Here is a 24889-nt window from a genome sequence, read left to right on the forward strand (position 1 = left end):
AAAAAATCAATACACCCTTGTCTTTTTCACTAAAAGATAAAATGAGAAAGGGTATTATTAGAAAAAAAAAAAAAAAAAAGTAATATTAACGTCTTCATGAAGTATTGGACATTAGCATTCCCCATATATAAGGTCAGGATCGGGGGGCAACTATTAGTTACAATTTCTTTTTTACCACCAATGTTGTCCATTTTTCAATGTTTTCTACAACACCATTGAATGCCAATGGATCTTGTAAAATGGATGGACAGTGAAGTCATTGTTGTGATGGAGGACATCAACCAAACGCAACCTTAATATTAGGGTTGTAAATGGATTGGACCGGATTAGATCAGGGTTCATTTGGTAGCAATCCAATAAGGATCGTATCAGATCGGATTTTATCAAAACTCAATATCAAGATCCAAATCCAATCCATTAACAATCAGATCAGGTCCGAATCAGGCCAGACCCAATTATAAATACAAAATCTAAATAAAATCCATTCATCTCAACAAATATATAATGTAATTTATATACTTTCTAACATTTTATGAGATCAGGAACTTATTGGGTTAGGACATGGTTGATCTAGATCCGATCCAATAAGATATCGGTTTGAAACCTTATCGTATCAGATGATTATTGGAATCCAAAACATCGATCCAAACCTTGTAGTTATCAGATCGAAATGGATCAAATTTTGGGTCTGACCCGATCCATTGATAACCCTACTTAATATGTATAACAAAAATCAAAATATGAGGGGGGAAATGAAATATATGTGCTACTGATTTAAAAAAATAAAAAAAATAAAAAAAAATTGATATCCTTTCTTTATAAGTCAAATATTATTAAAATAAAATGAAACCCAAGGGTGGCTGTCAATGGATAAGATCAGACCCAAAATCTGACTGTTCCAATAACTTCGGATCTGGATCAAGGGCTTGGGTTCGAATACAAACATGACTCAACAAGGATCCGATTTGATAACTTTTCAAATTCGTCCTAGATCAACTGTTATTGATAGAACAGGTCAAATAAAATTTGAGAAATTATATTATATTTTGTTTAAATATATGAAGTTCATTTATACTATTGTATATAAATGTTTTTACCAACATAAATCAACGGTCAAATCATGGTTTTAAAACTCATTTTGACGTCTCATCTCCTCCATGAATGATATCGAGTACGAAATTAAAAAAACTGCCTTCGAATTAGAACAAATCATGTCTTTGAGATGACTTGTCAACTCGTCTCATTGGTGGATGATACTGAGATTATTTGGACAAGTCCTCTCAGTCTCGGACGAGATTTAAAACACAATATTACAAATAAAATCTCATCTAAAAAGAAAAAATTTGGTACAAAAAATGAAGTTACGATCCAAAAGTTATCCTTGTACAGTAAGTACCATATAAAACATCAGGGTGTGGTCCAATGAAATCTTTTCATATCTCCCACTCCATTAAAATGATAGTCAGACATAAACAATAGAAAATATAAACAATATAAGGAAAATGTTGCAAAATAATGCACATTGTATAATGCGAATCATGAACAAATCATAGTCTTAAAATTGCACAATAAGTAACAAACCATCAAGCATTGTAGTCAATGTCATCTTCCGTCTCGTGCACGGCTTGAAGGGGATCACTTCGAGATGCAAAGCTACCATCAAAAGAATTGACGAGCCCGTTTCCAAAGAGACATACTTGCGGCTCGATCCTGTTTAATCTGTTCCATTCTACATCCGAGAGAGACCAATTGAAAATATCTATGTTTTTATTGATCCGATCGGGATTCAGACTGCAAGGCAGAACACTCGTTCCTCTTTGCAGTCCCCATCTCAGAATAACCTGCAAGAGATAAAATCAAAGTTTTTTGTTCTTAGGATGTGAGCATTGCCCGACTTTTACCACAATTTATGTTCCCTTTTTTTTTTTTTTGGTTTTGCTAGATAAAACAATTTTGTTAAAGAGAAATATAAAAGAAAAATAATAATGGGACTCTCGAGGATGCCTAGGAGACTATACGGAAAGAGAGACATCGAAAGAACAAGACCCCATATCAAAAAATATTAAGACTCGGAACCCCCACAAGCAACCAAGAAAACTCAAAATTAAGAAATCAATGACTCCCATCTATCAAAACAAGCATGATTATAGGTTATTTGGTATGTCAGATTGCATTGTAGTGTATCATTAAATAGGAGAAACCGATGTGTTTTAAGCATTCACAAGTACATTGTAATGTGTCATTAAAAAGGAAATTTAGTTCTTTAGGACTGATGAATTACTTCAGTCTCATGTTCCTTCTAAATGGGCCATTTATCAGTTTTCATTATATAATCATACCATCCAAATCAACCTTCCCTTAGTTTATTTTATTTTTATGGGTAAGCTGGACTTGAACCCACAACCTCAAAGTTGTTTTGCAATGTGTCAAACCAACTGAGCTATGGACCTTAAGTGCAATATAATCACGATAAAGAAAATGGTTGCTTCTAGGTATTCACCAGCAAACAATTTTAACTAGCTCTTCCTTTTTTTTAAGTAGAAATTTGTTTTGTCTAATTAGCAAACTTTTCACGATAGTTGATCACCCATGCATAAACTCCGCTTCTCTTTTCTTATGAAGCCTTGCATTGCTGAAAAAGTCCTTGGACTTGTCTTTCATAACCATATCCAAATTCCTCTTTTACCCTAGCTTTAAAACCCTAAAGGAACTCAAAATACCCTATTGCCTAGGAATCATCTAGCACACTTGTAATGTTTCAAGATGACTTGTTAGACTAGCAATGATCTAACTAATCACAAACATATCCAAAATGCAACAAAAAAGTTAATTAGGGATAAAACATGAATAGTGGAAAAGTGATTTCATTGTATTTTCTTTAAAAGAAAAGTATTCAAAATGTGTTCAGTTCACGATGATTCCAATGGATTGCCGACACCTATTTTTGGTCTAGTAATGGACAAAAGATCATGCAGTAGTCTGTGATTGTGACTTGTCAGACTCATTCATGTAAGCTTCCAAAGGAATGGATGACAAATTTTCTTATAGTAAAGCACGCCAAAATTTATTCATGATGACTATTGAAAAAAGGAGTATTTATATATATAGTTTTGACATGTGGTATTTAGACGTTGATTCAACTTCTACTCCTAAAACCCCTGAAGAATGGTGAAGGAATCAAATCTTCTTGAACATTCGCATATAACATTGCAACGACTCCTATCAATGCTCCAGTTGCAAAAGATGAGGCAACTAACAAGAGATTTTCATACATTTCTCCTTTGAGTAATGCAAGAACAACAAGAGACAAAAAACAATGAAGCAAGAAGAAGAATTGAGAAAATACAACTTCAATGCTCAGGGAATAAGTTTCTTGGGATGCAAAAGCACCCATATCCTTAATTCCTTATAGTGCATACTAACGAGGATTGGTCCAAAGAAAACCATTGAGTTATTTCTCAGAAAGGTCTTTTATGTAATTTGGGGAGTTATAAGGGTGTGCTTGTTATTTTTAAAAGTTCTACTTAAATATTTAAATGAGGGTCATAAAATAGACTCAAACTTTTTCTCTCATTTAGTTTTCTCTTCTTTCTTTATCTTTTCCGCTCATCTTCCTTCTAGAATTTTATTCAACTAAATCATTGTTCAAAACTTCCAAAATTCAAGAACAAATTCTTTCACATGTAGCCCCACAACACAAGGTGGGGTACTATATTATGGCACACCCAAGGAACACCAGATTGCATCAACATTGTAAGAATCTAAGGATGTTTATTATCATAGCAATTTATGTTTTTAGTATTTACAAGAATCTCAATTTTACTATTTTAATAAAACCTTAGTTTATTATTTTTAGTAAATCATCATCAAAGCATTTAACCACAACTCCAGGTTGGTTAAGCAAATGGTGCTTCTCCATTTAATTCTATGCAAATCCATGTGTTCTACTAATTCAAGTGCCCTCAAATATGCCTTTACCACACATATAAACCACAGATAGTTGAAGGAGTATTAGTCATTTTAACAAGATTAGTAAAGTTTAGATTTCCATTAGTTTCTTTTTGGGAAACCTTTATCTGCATGTATTTTAGATGAGGAATGTGTGACAGATAACAACTATATGAGATGCAGTCCTGGTTAATGCGCACCCAACTTGGCACACCTCACACAGTTTATATTATTGCTTCAATATTATTTGTTCTTGAGCAACCAAACCAACTCAACTTAAATGGGTAGATGCAACTCAGGTACATTTTGAACTTCCATCAAGAGAGGGGTTCAGATGACCATCTCCAAGTCAGGTTTTATTATGTCTTTTGTAACAAGCTATTCTTTAAATCTGGATTTTAGTGTTGTGTTATGTACATCAGTTTTATCATATAAAAAATAAAAAAGAAGCAATTTGAAGAAAGGAAACAAACTGTTCAAGAAAGTTTAAAGCTGCATCAGAAAGAACCGAAAAAAGGACTTGAATAGAAAAATGATGATTCAAGTAACCATACCTGCTCTGGTGTCTTTTTATGTCGCTCTGCTATCTCTGCTACGACAGACAACTTCAACATGGGTCCATGTACTGATCTTGACCTTCTGAATGTCATACGAGGAGTTCCTGGTTCATCTTCGCCACCCGATCCACTATCAGAGAGCCCTTGACTAGACTCCGGTACTCCCAAAGGAGTGTGAGCAGATACATGAATACCTTTCAACTGACAGAACTTTACAAGTTCATCTTGCCTCCAAAAAGGATGCAACTCTACCTAACAAAAGCCAATCATATATCAATCAAAAGCTCCAAATAAGTATTATTATTCTTAAACAAATATAATCTCATTATTTCTATGCAAGGTCGATGAGCACTCCAAATGATGGGCTTGCCCCTAAATGAGCATAAACCCTAACCCATTATTTGTATTAGTTGTCTAAACACGGGCAACTTTATTGCTTGAGGTGACCTTTCAATCGATGCAATTTTTGGGGCAATGCACTAACTAATTAGAAAGTTTGAACCTGTTGTTGCCTAATTAGGATAACGGTGGAGTTTATCCCATGTTGGATTGGTTGAGAAAATATAAGGGACCTGATGCTGAAAATGCCTCGATTTACAACACGGCACAATAAATGCCAACCCTGGTAACTGGGATAAGGTGTAGACGACGACGATGATGATGTTGTGTAAATGTCTTGTATTATGTTGGCAGTATGCTGAGTTGTGGGGGTTCAGGGGCGGAGCCTCATGACCAAATTTTTTAGGGATACTAAAAAGGCAATTACATAATATTTTCTTAAGGATTTTTTTTTTCTATTTTTGAGGGTTTCTATTTTGGGGAGATAGACACATTTAGCAACTCTATGTTTATAAATAGAGATCTCTAGGGCTGTAAAACCAAGGAAAGAAAATAGTAATTGTTCTTGATCTAATCCGTGGACGTAGGCACACTGCTGAACCATGTAATTTCTTGTGTTGTGTGTATTTTTGTTCTCTCTACTACTTCTTCTTCTTTTTGTTGTCCACAGAAGACATGAGAAATAACAAGAAGGTTCATACTTAGAAGGATTACACAATCCACATGTGAAATTCAAGATCCGTTATCTTAATTTGGTAGGGATTTAAAATCTAGCAAAGATAGAAAATCTTTTATGATTTTAGGATCTTTATGAGTCAGTCCATAATTCAAACTAAAGCTATGTTATCATTAAATGTAGTAAGAGCATCAAAGCTATTTGGTGGAACAATTCTGGTAACTAGGCAGTCAGCATCACTATTATTGGTAAATTAAATTCTAATGAGAAATGTAACATATAAAAAAATTAAAAAATGGAGGAAAGAAGTAAAGGCTAACCTGATTGACTGCTGGTATGATTTTCGCAAATTGGAGCAATTCTTCGATCTGCCGAACACTAAAATTGCTAACACCAATGGCTCGAACCAGACCAATCTCCACTAGAGCTTCCATGGCTTTCCATGTCGGCTTCAAGCGGTTTGAAAACTGCCTATACTCACTACCTGTCTTCCAAGGAGGATCGGTAGCATCACTAAAAGCCGAATTTTCAGGCCAATGCACCAAATAGAGATCCAAGTATGAGACTCCAAGGTTCTTAAGAGAAAATTTCACAGAATCCTCTATTCTCTTATGGGAATTTGTATTACAATATAGTTTAGAGGTCAAGAAAACATCCTCCCTCTTTAACCCATCCTCAAAAACCTCAGATAGTGCTTCGCCAACTTCGATCTCATTTCCATAAAGATGGGCACAATCTATGTGCCGGTACCCGACCTTCAACGATGTTTTAATAGCTTCAACACAAAGGTCTCCACCACTCTGCCATGTTCCTAACCCTATGGCAGGAATCTTTGCCCCAGTGTTCAGTAGGAAGTAATTTCCTGTTGCCCCTCCTTTTCCTTTCATTCTCTAAAGCTATTTGAGATTAAAAATAAAGAAACAATCTCAAAATACAAACACTTAAGCAGAACAGAACAAAACCCAATTACTCAAATCAAAGAGAAACCCAAGAATTGAACAATTAAAGCAGAATGGAGAAAAACACAATAACCCAATTTTGAGAAACAAAACCGAACTTAGATAAACAACTTGTGGGGTATGAACATGAAGGAGGCAAAACCCAATTACCCAAATCAAAAAGAATCCCAAGAATTAAACAATCAAAGCAGAATGGAGTAAAACAAAATAACCCAATTTAGAGAAACAACTTGTGGGGAGTGAACATGCAGAAGACAAAACCCAATTACCCAAATTAAAGAGAATCTCAAGAATTAAACAATCACAACAATGATGGAGAAAAACCCAATAACCCAAATCACAAAAGAGAAAAAAGAAAAAAAACCCAAAATTCAAATTACCTTAGCAGTAAAATGAGAGGAAAGAATCAAGTATAAGATGAATCAGAAACAATCCAACAGCCTCAGTAACTCTGAACAATCTTCTTTTTCTCTCAAAAAGCTACAATTTTTTTCTCTTAGAAATCCAAACCTCTTGTATTGTGAATTTATCTGAAGGAAACCCAATAATCCAAAAGTCAAATCTCGGAAAGAAACAAAGCCAAGGTGAACCAATTACTGTTCAAAAAAAAAACTTAAGTTCCAAGAAAAAGAATCCATGGGGACGAGTCTTGTTGAAAAATAGCATAAAAAAGAGAAAAAAACCAATTCAAAGAACACTTCTTAGTTTCTTAGAACTACAAGACTCCTCACTTTCTTGGAAGATTATTTACTTTATAATATAAATTTGGTGAAGATTAGGACAAAAAAGAATTCAAGGTTCCACCTAATGAGATGACTGAAGTCTACCAATCACCCACCTATATAACAATGACATCTATTGACCACTTTTATCTAGTATATAAATATATGCTCTTTTCATACCTGTGTTGTGTACGCATCAAAAATTTGCTACACGCATACCCTTAAATATAGCCACGTGGACCATTTTCTTGGGCCCACTGATCCATGATTGTGTTTATGCATTTAGTCCTGTGTGGAAACCCATAAAAAATAAAAAAATTAAAAAAAAAAGGGAGACTAACAAATAGGTGGTTAAACTCTGTTGGCCCAACCCTATCTAGGGCTAGATATGATTGGTATTATATAAGACTAATGGTTTCTGACACACACCCCCTACACCCCCATCAATTAACAGTAGATCATTTGCTTTGGGATATGCTTAATCATAAATATTTTCTTGTGTATCATAAGCAAATGATCTACGATTTTGTGACGGAGGGTTTCAAATGGGGCGTCATATTATCACAACTGAGCTCAAATTCTATTTCTCGATTAATTTCAGGTTGGAATCAAGTTGGGTGTGGGCTAAACACCCTAGGCCCAACTAAAATGGGTTATGTGATTCTATCAAGGTTTTGGTTTAACTTATTTGATCCATCCTTAATCCAACTTTTTTTTTATTATGAACAATGCTAGAGTGACTGTGCATGACATTGACGATCGATTCTGAGCTCATGTGGAGGTGTGTTTAGAACAATAGATGCTATTCACTCATATCTCAAGGAAAAGTATCTATGGTTCTTAGCACACTTCCACGTCAGTGCACTGACAGTGTTGTAGGAAGTCACTTTAACATTTTTTATTCCCTTTCTAGGGGTAGGACGAGTTTTTTTTTCTTGATTTATAGAGTTTACTCTTTAGAGTTGGACTTCTCAAGTTGAACTTTTTAAAGTTGATGGTAAAAGTTAATTACAACGTCGGCGTTTAGTTGTTTGTAAGAAAGCACTCTAAAATTACATAAAACTCGAACTCCATTACTTTGTCAATTTATATTGTGCTTTGGATTAGATACTGTAGATTCTTCAATTGGCTTGCTGGTATATCAAGAACGAGTGGTACAAATTCATGCATCATTAGTATAATTTCTATGTTGATTATTTGAGGAACAAAAATGTTTGACAAAAGTTGGATTTGAGTTTCTAATAGAGAAGGTTAACCCCTTAAAAAAAATTTGAGAGTTACGAAGAGTTGGAGAAATCGATCCAAAAATAACAAAGAAATAACAAAGAAAGAACAAATAATCAAGATCAATCACACACAAACCATAATACCGAGGTCCTCGTATGGGCTACATAGACTGCCATGTTGGTCTGCCTCATACACCTTGAGCTAGGTGTCTAGATTAAGTTAAAAATATTTATTAAAAAAATTAAAAAAGTAATTAACTGATCTAAGACTCTGAAAATGGACGACTCTCAAGTTTAATATTCAAACTTAATGGTAAAAAATAAGTCATTTTTTTAAGTTCATAAAATTTTATGTTTTACATCATTGACGTCCAATAATTTTTTAGGTGATACATGGTGGACATTTGATCCATATAGATAGGTGGTCATTTGATCAATGATGACTTTTTCACTGATAAAGAAACTTGGTTATGTTTAATTGCATGGAAAGTGACTTTCTATGAAATTTGAAATCCATGAAAAAATAATTGTGGAAAATAGGTAGGGTTGGAAAATCAAATTTCATTGTTTGATTTTACTTGGATAAAATCATGAGAAAATTATCTAAGACAAATGAAGAAGATGAAGAAGAAGGAGGAGGAGGAGGAGAAGGAGAAGCTTGGGAAATGATAAGAGGGTAGGGAGGAGGACTTGGTGATGGTGGTGGTGGCGGCAGATGTGAGGAAAAAATGAGAAGAAGAAGAAGATGAAGAGAGAGAGAGAGAGAGAGAGAGAAGGTAGTCAAAGATGGTGATGACGGTTAAAGCAACGGTGACAATGACAAAGTTAGTGTGATGATGAAATTTGAGGATGAAAAATATGGGTTGATTTCACTTTTCCACCCATATAAGTAAAAAAGCAAAATTCATATTTTAGTAGACTTTTTGATTGGAGTGAAAAATCAATTTCATGAAAAAATGCAATCAAACAAATGAAAAATGTCATTTTCTATAGAAATTGATTTTTCACCCTATTTTCCATGTGCAATCAAACATATCCTTAAAATCAGTGAAAAATTAAGGATTTATTTGAGAAGAAGAAAGTGTATATAATGGGAAGTCTTTTTTACTTATTCATAAGACAAAGAGAAGCAATTGAATTTTTCAAGTAAATATGTAGTACATTTTTTTTATACCTATTTTGGCCATCTAAATGTTATATTGAAAATTTAGGGTGATTTGAATAGGCCCTCATGTTTTGTGGAATATTAGAGATACCCCATATATTTTGAAATTTTTGTCATGCATACCTTGACCTCAATCTTCTACATAGACTCAGGGAAAATGACTCAAATGCTCTCATCTTCAACCTTTTTGGATAAAAATCTTAATCCTCATCATCTACCTTAAGATGTTATCTACTTCAACCTTTAAATCTCAAGGAAAGATACAATTTATTGAGAAAGTATAAAATGATGAAATTTTTAGGTAAAAAAATTTGAAGTTCTATACAAAACAGACTATGTAGAAAATGATGGATGAAAAGAAGGTTGAATAGATTAAAATTACCCTGGAGGCTGAAAAACTTGAAGATGGTTGGTCTTAAGAAGAGAAAAATACAATAATTTTGAGAAAATTGAAAATGATGATTTTGGGTACAAAATCTAGGGTTTTGTGTAAATGATTAGTCTTAGGTTGAAAACGATGAATTGAACTATGTTACCCAATTCGTTTCTATTAGTCCAAATCACAAATCGGTACGAAGCGAACCAATTCGTATTGGGTTCACAAACTCAAGCAAACCACAAAGCCACTGAATTTTGACCTGGTTCAATGAACCAAATATTTTTTTAACTGAATTTTTTTTTTTTTCATTGTTGATATTTAAAATTTAGATAATTTTATTAATTCATTTCTATTTAACTTAGAATTTTTTTAATATTATAATTGTAATTATAACTTGTATACTTGAATTTTATATATATGCACAAACAAACCAGACTAGTTTTGAGAAGAAAAATCTGAATTTTTTTTTTTTTTTTAAGAAATTGAAGATAAGAGCACTTGAGTCTTTTTTCCTTAATCTATGTAGAAGACTGAGGTCAAGTGATGCATGTCATTAGTATCAAATCATAAGGGAGTATCTCTAATATTCAGAAAAATAATTAGCTTAAATTTATAATGAATAATGCTGAAGTGACCTCAGAATTAGCTGCTTTTTTATTTTAATGATTCCCATTTTTATCATCCAGATCATCATCTAACAACCAATCTTAAAACTCTCTCCATGTGGGACCTACAAACTCATCACATATTGATCATGGATTAGGGTCACGGAGATAAGGTGTAATGTAACCTTCCTGATTTTTATAAGACACGTCATCAAGGGATTTTTTATATTCCTAAGTATGGTAGCTTAGTTAACGTTTATGAAACGTTAACTAAGCTATACGTACTAGAAAACCTAACATTCAAATGCTGCAGACTTTTTTTTTAAAAGACTGTTAGGCGAAGAAGGAAAAGCTTAAGAACCCCCCCACCAAAAAAAAAAAGCACATAATTCTCCTCAACCAGTAAGGAAGAAGAGACAGAGAAGCCGATCCCTTCTCATGGAGGAGAATCTCAAATCCTTAAGGGCTTGCAAATTTTACTCCCAGGTATGATTGTTCTACCATCACACCCCATCTTTGCTGCTTTTCTTATTTTTCCTCTGATACTTTATCCTGGTCTCTGCATGATCTTATATTCATTGTCAAATTACTTCCTCATCTAGCTTCTCTTCTTTTGAGGAACAAAGTTCACAAAGCATTACTGTCAAACTAACATCCTCATTACGAAAAGGAATATACTATCGGACAGCCTGTTCGACACTGAGCTGACTTAGAGGTGTGCACAGTACTGTTAATGTTCTTCCTCAAGATACACATGAAAAGTAGTGTGTGCTATTTTGGACCGACATTTTGGAGACCTTAACAAGACCACATATTCTCATTGGTTCACGTGTATTGAAGGGCATCCCAACGTGAGTGTTTTCGTAATTTTAGAATGTCCTTCAATACACATGGACCAATGGGAATGTGCGGTCTTAATGAGTCTCCAAGATTGCACTCTGAATAGCATCGAAGACTCTTGTGCACACCCCTCCACATCAGCTCAGTGTTGAACGCAGTGTTCTGCAGTCACTCTAGGATGAATCTTACGGAAAATTTCCCCACTGCCAACCTCCCCTCTTATCAATTTCCCCAGCTTGGGGCATCCTCCAAAGAAGGCACACTGCAGTAGAGATCAATAGCAATATATATGTGTGTGTGTGTGTGTGTGTGTGTGTGTGTGTGTTGCATCCCAACTTGGGAATAATAAAAAGATAAAAATAACAACTTAATTCAGTATGTTTTGCATCCCATCGCAAGCATGATAAAAGGATAAAAATAAGAAAACTTAATTTAGCATGATCATCTTCTCCCAACTATAAAACCATAAAGCATCTATAATATTAGATCTGTATATATATAGCCAACCAAGGTGGAGGTTAAAATGCACTAAAAGCACCTGGAAATATTTCACAATCCTTACCCAGAGAAAGGTCTTTTTTTTTCCACAAAATCTACAACACTTCTGAATAAACAGAACCCTCTTTCCAACAAATCCAATGAGCTCGGCAACTCCTATGGAGTGGTCAATCTTTGCCATTCCCGTCTTATCTTTTGCATACTTATGAGGGAAGATGAGCTTCTCCAAACACAAACCATCACTTAGCAGGTTTCCGTGCCACCACCACATGCTTCATCATCCCAGACTCTCAACGGATTGGGTGATACTGTGTAATCCCGCGCTTGGGAGGCAATTTCCTCAGAATAAAAAGGACCAGAGAAGAGGGAAGAATCTCCACCAACTGTGGCACAAGAAAACAATAAACAAAATTGACAAAACATTCGGTATATGTAAATGTATATGTATATGTGCCTATCAACCCAAACATTCATCTGAAGGGTCATGTCCACTGGTATAGGTTATAACAGCCCAAACCACTCCATTTGGAGGATAAAATTATTCAATCAATTACAGGCTTCAAGAGAATTGATAAAACAAAAGTTTCATCTCATAGCCCATCCAAGATATTATTAATCTATTGGATGGTCTCAGGTCTGTAAGGGAGATCAATAGTGCCTGTTCCTTCAAGAATACAAAATTTGTTCCCACAGTGGTCACACATGGGGGGGTACATGGTTCTCATTTTCTAAAGACCAGAAATGTAGTTTCCAGAGCCAGAAGCATCTGAAAATCAACCTCACTGAACATTTTCACCTTTCTAAAACTACGTTCTTGATTTAATTAAATTCCAATGCATTTCACAATAACCAAAACTTACCAGATAGTATAGAAAGTTCAGAATTGGATGATTCAAGAGATCAAGGTCAGCGGCTTTATCAAATGCATTGAAGAACATCTGTAGCATAGAAAATTCCAATCTATTAAAAAGGCAGATGGAGCTATTAGAAGCCGATGCTCCAGTAGTATTTATGTCACCATCACCTTCATGGATTGGAAAATAGATCCATGTTGTGATTCCAACAATCAGCGGTGACAGATGTGGTGCAGTATCAAACACCTTTTCCATTAACGGTTATATTTCTTGTACTTATGAATTGTGTACATGTGGGTATTCTTTACAACTAGTAAAGAGTAGCATAGGACTTACCATAATGCATCTTATAAGGAAACACGAGAAACATATGGTTGTCACATAACCAACCTGTAAAAACAACATACAATTAAAATTGGAAGTATGAAGACATCCTGAAACTATGTAAGGGACGAAAAAATACCTCCTGTAACTTCTTGCGTCTCCCTTTCGATTCAACAGGAAAGCGTTGCAGCATTAGGAAAAGCCTGGCACAAGCGGACAGCCAAAAAGGAAAGAACCATCAGAACAATGCAGGTAACTTTAAGATCCATTAGCATCATGTGTGTTGGTCAGACATTACACCATATTCTTTCAGGCAGTACTGTTAGAGTGTTGGTCCAAATGGGATCTATGATAGGTAGCTTGACAAATATATCTAGGTTCTCTGATTTTCAGTCCATGACACATCCAGGAGGATGGTTGTCATATCATGGGCCATACTCGAGGTGAGGCACTAAGAATGTACCTAAATTGCTGGTAGTGGACTCTTTTTTTTTATGGGTTATAGTACAGGCCTTTTGTATGCTACAGATCGGGTGTAGAGCTAATGCACTATGTTATGTAAGTATATCTCTTGGTCGTGCATGTCTCTATGTAAGACTATCGGTTTTGGACTTATGGTCATGCAATCATGTGGCTCCAAGATTAAACAATCGTGGTAGGAAAAGTAAAGTTAAAAAAAATACCTCCCTCCATAAAGAAGAAATCCAAGGGCCGCAAATAAAGAGACACCTGCCCAACATACATGATGGTAAGGTATCAAGATGTTCTCCCTTGAATAAACTGAAACTCAGTTAAACATAGTATTGTAAAAGATATTTATCGTTTGCAATGATGGACAAACCTGCAAAGAATATCTTGGTAAGGGTGATAACAACTGGGATAGGCTTCCACCACAAGATAAACCACATAGCTATCTGTGATCATTTTCAGAAAGAAAAAAAAAAAACTTCAAGTTCATGTCAACATCAACCAACTAGGAAAAGGAGGTTTCAACCAATAGAACTAGATGTGATATAGATAACCTTGGTGTGAACACACTAGTCATAAATAAAATGAAACATAGAATGCAAAATATGACAAGTGAATGGAGGAACAGGATTCATTCAGCCAACCCCAAATTATTTTTGGGATATCGCTTTGATGATAAAATTAATGCAAAATATACAGAACCATTTTCGATGGGTTGCAAAAGATCGATTTGTTCATGTGCAATTAAAAGTACAGCAAACTTTATGATGATCCTCACAACCTAAATGTCCTTGCAAGGATTGGTGTGATCATGCAAGATTTTTTTTTTCTGAAAAGTAAAATCATGCAAGAATAAAACATAAATAAGCTGTTAGCGAGTGGACAGGAGTAAAACCATAAGTAGAAGATTGAAGCACTAAGATATCAACTTTCTCAAGAAAAGTATATCTCAATAAAACACTAAATTTTCTAAGTTGGGAGACATTCAAGACATCAACCTCACAACCAGACAATTTGAACAGCTTTTTTTAGGAGGTGATTAAAAGAACTCTGAAACTTCTCACCTTTCTGTATTTAAACACTTATTACATATGTTTGTTATGCATTCATATTCATTGAACCTTGTGTTACTAGTTTCAACTATTTTTCTTTATTTATTTTTCAATTGAAAATGCATGGTGGGATCCTTCCCCTTTTAGTTGGAATAATGGGTTATGCATTCCCCATGAATAGTGCAAGTGAAAAAAGGAAGAATAAGGAGGATTTTGGGAAAGTGGATGTTAATAAGAACTGTTACTTTAAGTGATAGCCCGTATTGATAGAAAAGTAGACATGGGCACATCTAACATGAAGAATAAAAGGAGAATCTCCTGCAAGACAAGCAGTGCAAGTTTGATAACAACTCTCCGCTCAAACTGGGTAATTCCTTGTCAGATGAATAGGAAAATGTCCTGAAGTATGAGGTAGATTTCTCACCAGTCAGAGAAAAGGTGTTAGATTTCTATACCACGCATAACTTGAATCAATTCATTCATATCTTGCCTTGATGGGTTAAAAATTTACAATTTGGTTGTTTATCCTTTAACCTCCACTTCTCGAGATTGGTTGGAAGTGCCTTTAAAGAAGAGATGGAATCCTTCAAGAAATTAGTCACTTAAGAGGTAATTGGGCCCTTGGGTTGGTGGTTTCTCTCCTGCATTTTCTTATAAGTGTTGGAAGATAACCAAAGTAGATGTTATGAGGGGGGGTGAAGGAATTCTTTCAAGAAGCCCACATTGATGGATACTCCAATAACATTGTCATTGTGTTAATTCCAAACGAAGGAGAAGAGAAAGATCTTAAGGATTTCTGACATATTGCCAGGGAGTATGTAGAAGACTTGGTGACGTCCATAGCATCTAAATCCATATGACTGTAACAAGGCGTGGCCAAATTTCCTGGTACCTTTAAATTGGATTTTAACTATGAATGCTTGGGTTTTAATATCTGATTTTCTAAGAGATTAATACACTTCTTCCTAGGGGAATCCCTAACATCCCAACAGTCATGTTGATGGAGATCCTGGACCCATGGGTTGAGGCTAGCATTTTTCTTTTATATATCTTTGTATGTTTTCTTCATTTCAAGTCATTTGCCAAGACTTGCAATAGATCCTTCTTCTTCACTGCATCCTAAGCATTATCAACAAAAACAGATTTAAGACTGTTGCCATAAACTATGTACATCCCAAAGAACGATGAAAAGGTAAAATTATACCCAAAAAACTCCTTGACCATACAGACCAATGAAATTAAGAAGTTTTATTGATCACCAACACCACTTATCAAACTTGACTTCAAAAAATGATTGCTTCTTTCTTTCAAAATTCCCCGCAAATTACTATACAATGCAAAATCTTCTAAAGAAACCCCAAATCAATGAACTCTTACAATATACCATTCCCTAACCACAATGAAAGAGACGATTATCAAATAATGCACACCACTTTCCTCATTGAGAAGACAATATTGAGCCTAATCCTGTGTCTCTTAATCGCGTTGTCAACCATTAGAATACTTTCTTGACCATTCGTCCAGAGAAATAACCCCACATTTGGCACACTAGTAGTTTCCACATCACCCGTGCCAGGAAAGGTATGTATGCATTCCACACTAGGAAACAGCACTATCTATGATCTAGAATTTCCCTATTATAAGCAAACAATCCTCGAAGTTTGCATTTTCTAAGTGCATTACTATAAATAACATTATAAGTTGCACACGATCTTATTATATGATCAATGATGTTTTTTCCAAGTTCTTGATAAATGGGTCCAAAAAAAGGTTGTTTTGGGGATAGCGCCATAAGGAAGTACAGCTTTCATTCCAAAAACTACTAAAAAATAAAAATTATATTATTTTTCCTTTCTTTTTATTTGACTTTTGTGATAGGATCTTAGCTTAAGTCTATGCCAAGGTTTCAGATAGAAAGGAAATAGAATCTTTATTTGAATAAGGTCAACGGCATTAAACCCCAACAGCATGATGCCCGGTTGATGAATTAGCCTAGTCAACACCACTTCAGTTGTCTGGAGTTGAGTACTTTGATGGTCCTCAATCCTTTCAACAAGTAGCTGCCCTCATTGGAACTTCTAATTTTGACTAGACTAAAATACTCTTTGAGCAACAAAACTCCATAATCCCCAAAAATGCTTCCAACGCAAATCAACTTCAAGGTCATAGGTTATATACTAACAACACAAGCCACTTGAGAATACAAAAGGTGCTTCCATCAAAGTTAAATATAAAACATTTGCTTTTCTAGCTTTTTCCAGCATGGCCATGACTTCTTTTTATTTTCAAAAATAAATTATATGACCTTTTTTCTTCTTGGCCACTTCACAAATTTCCTTCCAATCATGCCCAATTTCCAACATTCTAACATCTTGAAACTCCTCAGGGACCAAAGCTGAGATAACTCTAAAGTGGAGGTAAACGGAGATAACTCTAATGCAACACACCAACAAAATGCAAACAAGATGAGATACCAAAGTAAACAACCATATATGGGACGCCAAAGTTGCAGACTTGCTTCCAAAGTCTCATTTTTTATGTGGACGATGACATTGCGGAAGATCCCTACCCTTGACCTAATCATTGGGAAAGGGTATCCTATGAAAAATCTTTACTTATGCAAGAAGAGTGATTAGTCAATGGACCATATCCTAATTCATTGTGTTGCTACCCACAAGATTTTGATCCACTTCCTATCGTTTTTTGACATGGGTGCTTCTGATCATCAGCTGGGGCTTTATCCCAATCTTGGATTCAATAAGGGTGGCGTATTGAAAGATCAAAAGAGAATTCTATGGGAGAATCACTCTGTTTGCAATTTGTTGGGGCATATAAAAAGAGAGAAACAACTGAAATTTTTTAAGAAAGGGAGCAATTGGTTGAGGATATGATTATCAAAATTAAAGGCCTTCTTTTGTTCTTTTGGGGGGGCAAAGTATTTAAAGAATTTAAATGAGCCTTCTTTGAAGGTTTCCTAGTTCGGTGGGAATTTAGCATTGGCTTAGTCCTTTATGTATGTGTGTTTTGTTCTTGGGAATTGGGATGGTCTCGACCTCCTCCCCTTTTTTACTAATAGAAATTTGTTTGCTTACCAAAAAGGCCGAAGTACATATTACCTTGGTCATGTTGCTTAACATAAGCCAGCTAGAAGCCTAACATTATTTGGGTTGAATAGGTTTATTAAGTTTCTTATAATATTAAATTTATATTTTTTTAAATAAATATTGCAATTCCATTCATAAAAATAGAAAAATACAGATCGGAGGAAAAAAGCCTACCTAGGGTGGCCAAACCAAGCAAAAAACCACTTTAACACCCCAAACAACCCCTCCAAAAACTCTCAACTTACAAAAGCATCATCCAACCCAATAGCTACAAAGTCCACCTAAAAACAAAATCTTCAAAGAGAGCCCCTTTAAATTCTAGATAAATCTTCAACTAGTAGAACAAAGTTGCTTTAACAACTAGAATAACCTCCTACAAGCACACCATATATTCAATGTGTCTTATTTCTTTCTTTAAAGATGCATCAACATATTCCAAATGGTAACTTCGTCAACAAAATCTTACCTCTACTGTTAAAACTTAAAAGCATTGTTGAGACTTGGGTTACCGGATTCTCTGTGGAAGAACCGAACCCGTTCGCGGTACAGTTCGCTCTTGGTTCGTGAAAAGCGGCTAACCTAGCAAACTTCAATGTTTTATCATCCTCTTTTTTTTTACACCCCCTCCACATTTTAATAATATTTGAGACATACCCCTAAATTTTCAAACTAATAGCATGCTCCTTTGACCTTAGTCTATACAAATAGACTGATGAAAATTGACTAAATACCCTCCTGTAAATAAAATTCAGATTCTTTTCTTCCCATGATCTACCATCTTCTTCTACATTTAGTAGAGAATGGTACAAGAAGTATCCATTCAAGAATTCTTTAAAGACAACTTCCATTCAAAGTTGCTAAACTCAACAATTTACAAAATACCCTTGAAACTTAACACCACCTTCTTTCTTGGGCCTAGAAAGTCTCCCATCTCATAAGGTGGTGATCAAATTTCTCAGAGACATTTATGGCATTCATTAGCTTTTAGTTAGTCACCTCATGACCAAAAATAAGCCATGAAAAATCAAAGGGCCCACATTTGTGAACCAACCATTATCAATATAAATTAGTAGGTATAATTTTAAGTGACGTGACTGAATCAGAATCCAAATCTATTTTATACACAAATGCTCGTGATATGGAGTTAAAACTTAAATGGAGGAACAAGATTTGTGTTAAATAAAGGCAAACCAAAATATTCAGGATAAGGCACTGGTAATGATGATATGTGACGAGATTATTTAATTTGTAAGATAACAAGTTAATATTGTGGCATTGTCTTAGAATACAATGTGATTGTGAAAATATTACATAATAATTGAATAATAAATGTGAAACATGGTTCCACTTCCATGCAAAATAGTACAGCTCACAAATCTCCCTCTACTGGGACTTACATTATTATATAAACAAAATAAACAAAGACTTTACCTGTATGGCATACACCACAGCATTAATTGTGTAGAAACTTGGCCTAAGCCCATCAGTAGATACAGCACGTGCCTGTCAAATATCATGTAACAAAAACAATTTAAAAAACACTACTTCTAGTTGAATCAAGTCATCAACCAACAGAAATATATATATATATATATATATATATGAACCATAATGTGAATTCCAACCTGGTAGTATATCTCAGCCCAGAAAAGAACCAAAAGTGCATATGTCGTGAAGAACGCAAGACTAGGCATATCAAGCAATATATGTTGGACAATCTGACAGCCAATCCAAAGCAAACTACCATTAGAACTAATAAACATAAAGCATGCCCAGAAACGAGAATCACCAAGAAATATCAATCCAAACCTCGGGATTTATCAGTTGCACATTCCGGCGGAATACAAAGACCAATGACCGAACTATCAAACACAAGCAAGAATAACAATTAGGAAACACACAGCCCAAACCCTAGCAACACTACTGAGAGTAAAACACACCCCAAAAGCATACACATACAGATACGAACCAGCGTTCACAATAAAGTTCAAGAAATGGAAGACCTTCTGTGTGGTCCAACCATACTCGGGCACTCTTAATTCAATTCGAACGAGTTGGATCTGCAGTTCAATATCAATTTAATAAATCCAAAACCAAACCCTAACCCTAATCAGAATTACAACTCGAAAAGATAATTTGAAACCCTAAACTGAAGATTACTCAAAACCCCATAAATAAACAGAACGATTTTTACATAATTCAAATTAAAAAACGCTTTCCTTAATCAGAATTAGAACTCAAGTAGAAAATTTTGAAACCCCAAATTGAAGATTACTTAAAACCCATGAATAAACAGAAAAATTCTTACAGAATTCAAATTAAAAACACTGACCCTAATCAGAATTACAATTCAAGAAGATAAATTTGAAACCCTAAATTGAAGATTATTCAAAAACCCCATAAATAAACATAACGATTCTTACCAAATTCAAAGTAAAAACCCTAACCCTAATCGGAATTACAACTCAGAAACATAAATTTGAAACCCTAAATGGAAGATTACTCAAAATCCCATATATAATCAAACCAATTCTTATCGAATTCCAATTAAAAACGAAGGAAATTTCACCAGAGCGACGACAGCAACTACGCCATAAAGTCCGGCGAGTGTATGATAGATCCGATCCTGCCACACAGATGAATTGTTCACATCTTCCCACCAATCGGAAGCGTCTTTAAGTTCGAGCGCCATCACCGACGATGGCGAAGACATCAGAATACTCGCCCGTAATTCTAATTTTCCGGCGAAAAGGTCCTCGGAGATTCTTCTCTCTCTCTCTCTCTCTCTCTCTCTCTCTCTAAATCAAACAGAGAATCTGAAGGAAAGCTGGTACGGAACGGCAGACCACCTTGGACCAAAAGATAAAGAATGGAGAGAGAGGCTTTATTTTTCTATGTTTAAATTTTCTAGACCTTCCACGACACACGAGATTCGATAAGGGCAATAGCAGGTAATTTGGATTATTTTACCGACACGTGTCAGTTTCCCAATACAGCTAATTTGAGCTTTGGCCGCGGAAACGTGGGTCGCCAGCTCGACACACTGCTTTGCATCATAGACTCCACGCATTTATAGTCTACGGATCGCACGTGTGTTTAAATGTGATTTATCCATCTCAAGCTCAACTCGGATGTCGACATGACGAGTCAACTCGATGATCCACGGGTCGAATCAAACGACTCAACTAAATTTATTAGTTTATATCGAATAATGGTTTTTTCAGTTCCCTTATGTCAAACTATCCTCATGTGGCATGTGCATTAACCATAAAAAAATTTCTCAGGATACACAATTGCACATATGCACATGACACATCAAGTGAGTTTGGGGGGAGTAAGAAAATCACGACTGTATTTTATTACGTATTTAGAAAGACTTACTTGTCAAACTTGGGCTCTGTTTGAATAGAAAGTAAATACAAGGAAAATAATAGTTTTTTTTAAATGAATTCAAACTTACTTTTTAAAGTGTATTCAAACAAATTCTTAACTTTTACACTTTTTCACAAAAACTCCCTTCGAGATCAAAGGGAACTTTACTTATCATGTTTGTTAATCAACAAACCTTCGATTGAGATCATATCATTTTTAATAATTAAATATTTACAATATCATTAATTCTTTTAATCAAATACCTATTATAGAAGTCACAAAATTCTACTACATGAGAACCATACACGTGACAGATGATCAAAGGATGTATGTCAAAGGATTTTTTTTTTTTTGTGTCTATCGTATTAAATTTGGGTTCGGACAATCTAATCTCTATGCCCGAACCCAACCTAATTTCATTTCGTCAAAAAAGAATTCTCAAATCCAAGCTCGACCCCTAGTTAATCCTGACCAAGCGGTTGGGTTGAACCCATTAGGTTCAGGTTTGGCCCGCCTAAGTTGCAATCGTGTACTCCGCCTTCATTCTAATAGTAACGTGTTGGATAAAGACGTCTTCATTAATAGTTAAATTCACTATTATTTAGCAACGGTGGCTACACGAAGGAAAGCAATCAAAGTAATGTCTCGTTCATGCCAATGTTCATAAAGAAACATTTAACGTCTAATTTATAAAGACCTTGTCTGCTAAGTAAAGTATCGAAACTACCCCAAGGACTTTTTTTAATATTTTTTGGGAGTTGGGAGCACCTTGATTTCTTATCTTCATGTAAAATTAAGTATAATAATTAATACTCAATTGTTTCAATAATATTTCTATTTTAATTAATTTTATTTGGATTTCTTTCTAATGATGTATAAAATGCAATTTAGCATTAGAATAATAAATGACATTTAAGGTTACCAAACTATTGTTGAAAAGCACTATTACAAAATTTAATCCCAATTAAGTGATTTTACAAAAGTAATTAGAAAGTTACAAAAGTAATTGGAAAGTTACAAAAGACATAAACGATTGTTTAAGTGGCTTCTTTTTCCTTGAAAAAAGAATATCAAATTCACTGCTTAAAAAAATTGTATGATTTAATAAATGTTTAGAGCGGAATTCTAAGTTACCAAATTATCAATTTATGAAAAATTAGAGGCTAATGTACTTTAAAATACAAAGTCAAGTCTTTAAAAAAGATGTTAAGTATCTCAATTTCATCTTTACATATTTCTTTTACTGTTACCCTTTATTTTTAACATAAAAAAAGATCAAGATGAATTTTAAAATACAAATTCAAGTCTTTAAGGAAAAAAAAAAAAAAAAAAACTTATTTAATAAATGTAAAGTATCTCAATTTCATCTTTTCATATTCTTTTCATTATTACCCTTTATTTTTAATATCAAAATAGACAAAGATTTAGACCAGGCTTTCCACATTTATTTATAGACTAAAATGACTTTTGAATAATTATAAAATATATCATTCATCATGTTTTGAATTTAAAGACTAAAATTTATTTCAGTATCATAAAATTTATCTAAATGACTTTGAGGCTTTGATGATATTAATTTTTTCTTCCATCCTTCGACCCTCTTCCATCTTTTAATCACTCACTTTCAAACATCTCACCTCTATCTTCAAACATTACATCCTTCATTAATTTTCAAAATTTTCAAAAGTAATTTGATCTCGTAAACTATTGTCAGAGCCAAGTCTCAAAAGATGCAAAAGACGTATTATTTCAAAAGTTGCAAAGGATGTATTGTTTCAAAAGTTGCAAAGGTATATATTTGTTCAAATATCAATTTTGATTATTTTGTACCTTGTATAGTCAAAATTAGTAAACACAGGCACCCACAACCTCTTGGGGTGAAACTAGCTTTCCTCCAACTATCTATATGGTAGTCTGAAATTGCCTTATGATTTTACATTTTGATTCTACAAGAATATATATTCTCCATTATTGCATATTTAATTTTTCTTTAACTATTTTACATTTATTTTCATTAAAAGCAAGTTAAACTTTTAAATCCTTAGATCTAAGACCGAGGCTTCTTAGGCGGGTAGTAAAGTTCGCAGTCTATGTTTTGTATGTCAAGTAGAAAATCCTTGACCAACCGTTAGAACTAAAATATTTAAAAAATAAATTTGTTTTAAATGGAGATAATTTAAAAACCTTTTAAAAGAAAATTACAAACAGGTAATACTTCTTCTCAAACAGATCTAATAAAAATAACTTCTATAAAAAAAAATGATGAAATTTCTTATGAAAATATAAAGCAATCAATAAAAAAATGGACAATTCCAAAACTTCCTACAAATGAAATTTATAAAGACAAGTAAAAAATAAAAAATGGTTATATAATAAATACAATAGAGTAATCAATGTCAATTTCCAAAAAAAATGAAAAATATTTCGCTACTTTCTCATAATCTATTAGAAAAAATTTCAAAATTAAAAAATATAATTATATTCATTTCGGCCTTATTCAGGTAGTAATAATACCCTTAATCAGAACATGCCTCAATACGTCAACTCTGGCTTATGTCAGATATAGACAACATATTAAATTTTTAGATCAATTAATATGAATGATTCAGGAACCATTACACGATGATCCTGTATTTTTTAACTGTTTTTCAAATTTTTCTGTCTCTTTGACAGATTCAACAATTTCAAGATTATTGATTTTAGGAGCTCAAACCAAAAGATTTAATATGCCAAATTCAGAGAATATCACTGTGATTTATAGAATTTATTATAAATTCATGATGTCTCTAATACCAAACGTAACATATTAGAGTCAAATCAAATGATTAACTACATTATTTCTGACAAACTTCATAAATATTGTAATAACTCCAAAATGGATTCAATAGGATACCATTAATATTATTTGTCATGGAAAATAGAATAAGTCCAATAATCAATACCAAAAAAAGAAGATCAAATAAAAAGTATCATTGAACACTCACTATTGAATCAACCTTGACACAAGTCAAAGGAACTATGTTGTGTCGAGATCATCAACAAGTTCATCTTCTAAAAAATGTTCTAATCAAATGACCAATAAGTCATATAACACTGTTCTAACTCATATTTCTTATCTTGTTTATACAAAACCAAAAGAACTTGAAACAAAATACAACCCTACCGAATCTAATTTATATAGTCCACCTAGGCAAGTCAATATGATTTGTCTAGAAAATAAAAAATTTACAATAAATAAAGAATCACTAAAAGAAAAGATTCTAAAAAATCCTTTAAACAAAATATATTTTAAAAGCTTCTCTTAAACAGAACAAAAAATAAAAAGAAAAATGATTCAAAGAAATGAATAAAAAACAAATTCATATTCCATTATTTACATGACTAGAAACTCAAACAAATCTGAAAATCATCTCATTCAGTAAATGTGATAAAACAAAACAAATATGGGAAACTATAAAATAAAAATGAAAAGATTGAATCAATATTTCTCCCTTTTAAAGCTATAAAAACATTGGGTTCAATAGCAACACTTCTTAAATAAGAAACATAATTTCAAAAAGAAATTTCGTGTATTAAAAAAAAATTATCTCACCTAATAAAACATAATAATTATACAAATGCATACATTCACCAAATGTGACAATAAATTGGATCATTATCCAATAAACCTAAAACCAATATTATAGGACAAACGTCAATAATTCAATCAAAGGTTAAAAATTCATCCCACCTTAAAAAATGATTAACACCAATAGAAATCTCTTCATCCTTTTTAGATGGAATAACAAAAAAAAATCAAGA

The 24889-nt window shown here is 33.7% G+C and overlaps 2 protein-coding genes and 1 long non-coding RNA gene across 3 annotated transcripts; 1 reads left to right on the top strand and 2 right to left on the bottom strand.

Annotated features, from left to right (window-relative positions):
* Positions 1-1415: 1415 nt before the first annotated feature.
* On the bottom strand, positions 1416-7267 carry LOC147397921 (NADPH-dependent aldo-keto reductase, chloroplastic-like). Its single transcript, XM_086447004.1, has 4 exons — positions 6860-7267; positions 5841-6416; positions 4503-4757; positions 1416-1841 (listed from the first exon to the last, which is right to left on the bottom strand). Exons 2-4 carry the CDS (start codon positions 6405-6407, stop codon positions 1584-1586), a joined length of 1080 nt encoding a protein of 359 aa, XP_086303130.1. The 5' UTR covers positions 6408-6416; positions 6860-7267; the 3' UTR covers positions 1416-1583.
* Positions 7268-11862: 4595 nt separating this feature from the next.
* On the bottom strand, positions 11863-20579 carry TOM3 (tobamovirus multiplication protein 3). Its single transcript, XM_086447006.1, has 11 exons — positions 20286-20579; positions 19686-19776; positions 19526-19578; positions 19342-19434; positions 19148-19219; positions 13934-14006; positions 13776-13821; positions 13232-13295; positions 13105-13158; positions 12775-12852; positions 11863-12297 (listed from the first exon to the last, which is right to left on the bottom strand). The coding sequence occupies exons 1-11, from the start codon at positions 20427-20429 to the stop codon at positions 12205-12207; spliced, it is 861 nt and encodes a 286-aa protein (XP_086303132.1). The 5' UTR covers positions 20430-20579; the 3' UTR covers positions 11863-12204.
* On the top strand, positions 13253-19118 carry LOC147397923 (uncharacterized). The gene is made up of 2 exons (XR_015179674.1): positions 13253-13344; positions 16999-19118. It is a non-coding gene; the product is annotated as an uncharacterized LOC147397923 (long non-coding RNA).
* Positions 20580-24889: the final 4310 nt, after the last annotated feature.

Source organism: Akebia trifoliata, chromosome 7 (assembly GCF_017979445.1).
Source record: "Akebia trifoliata isolate Shusen 1 chromosome 7, ASM1797944v1, whole genome shotgun sequence".
NCBI classification, from domain to species: Eukaryota; Viridiplantae; Streptophyta; class Magnoliopsida; order Ranunculales; family Lardizabalaceae; genus Akebia; species Akebia trifoliata.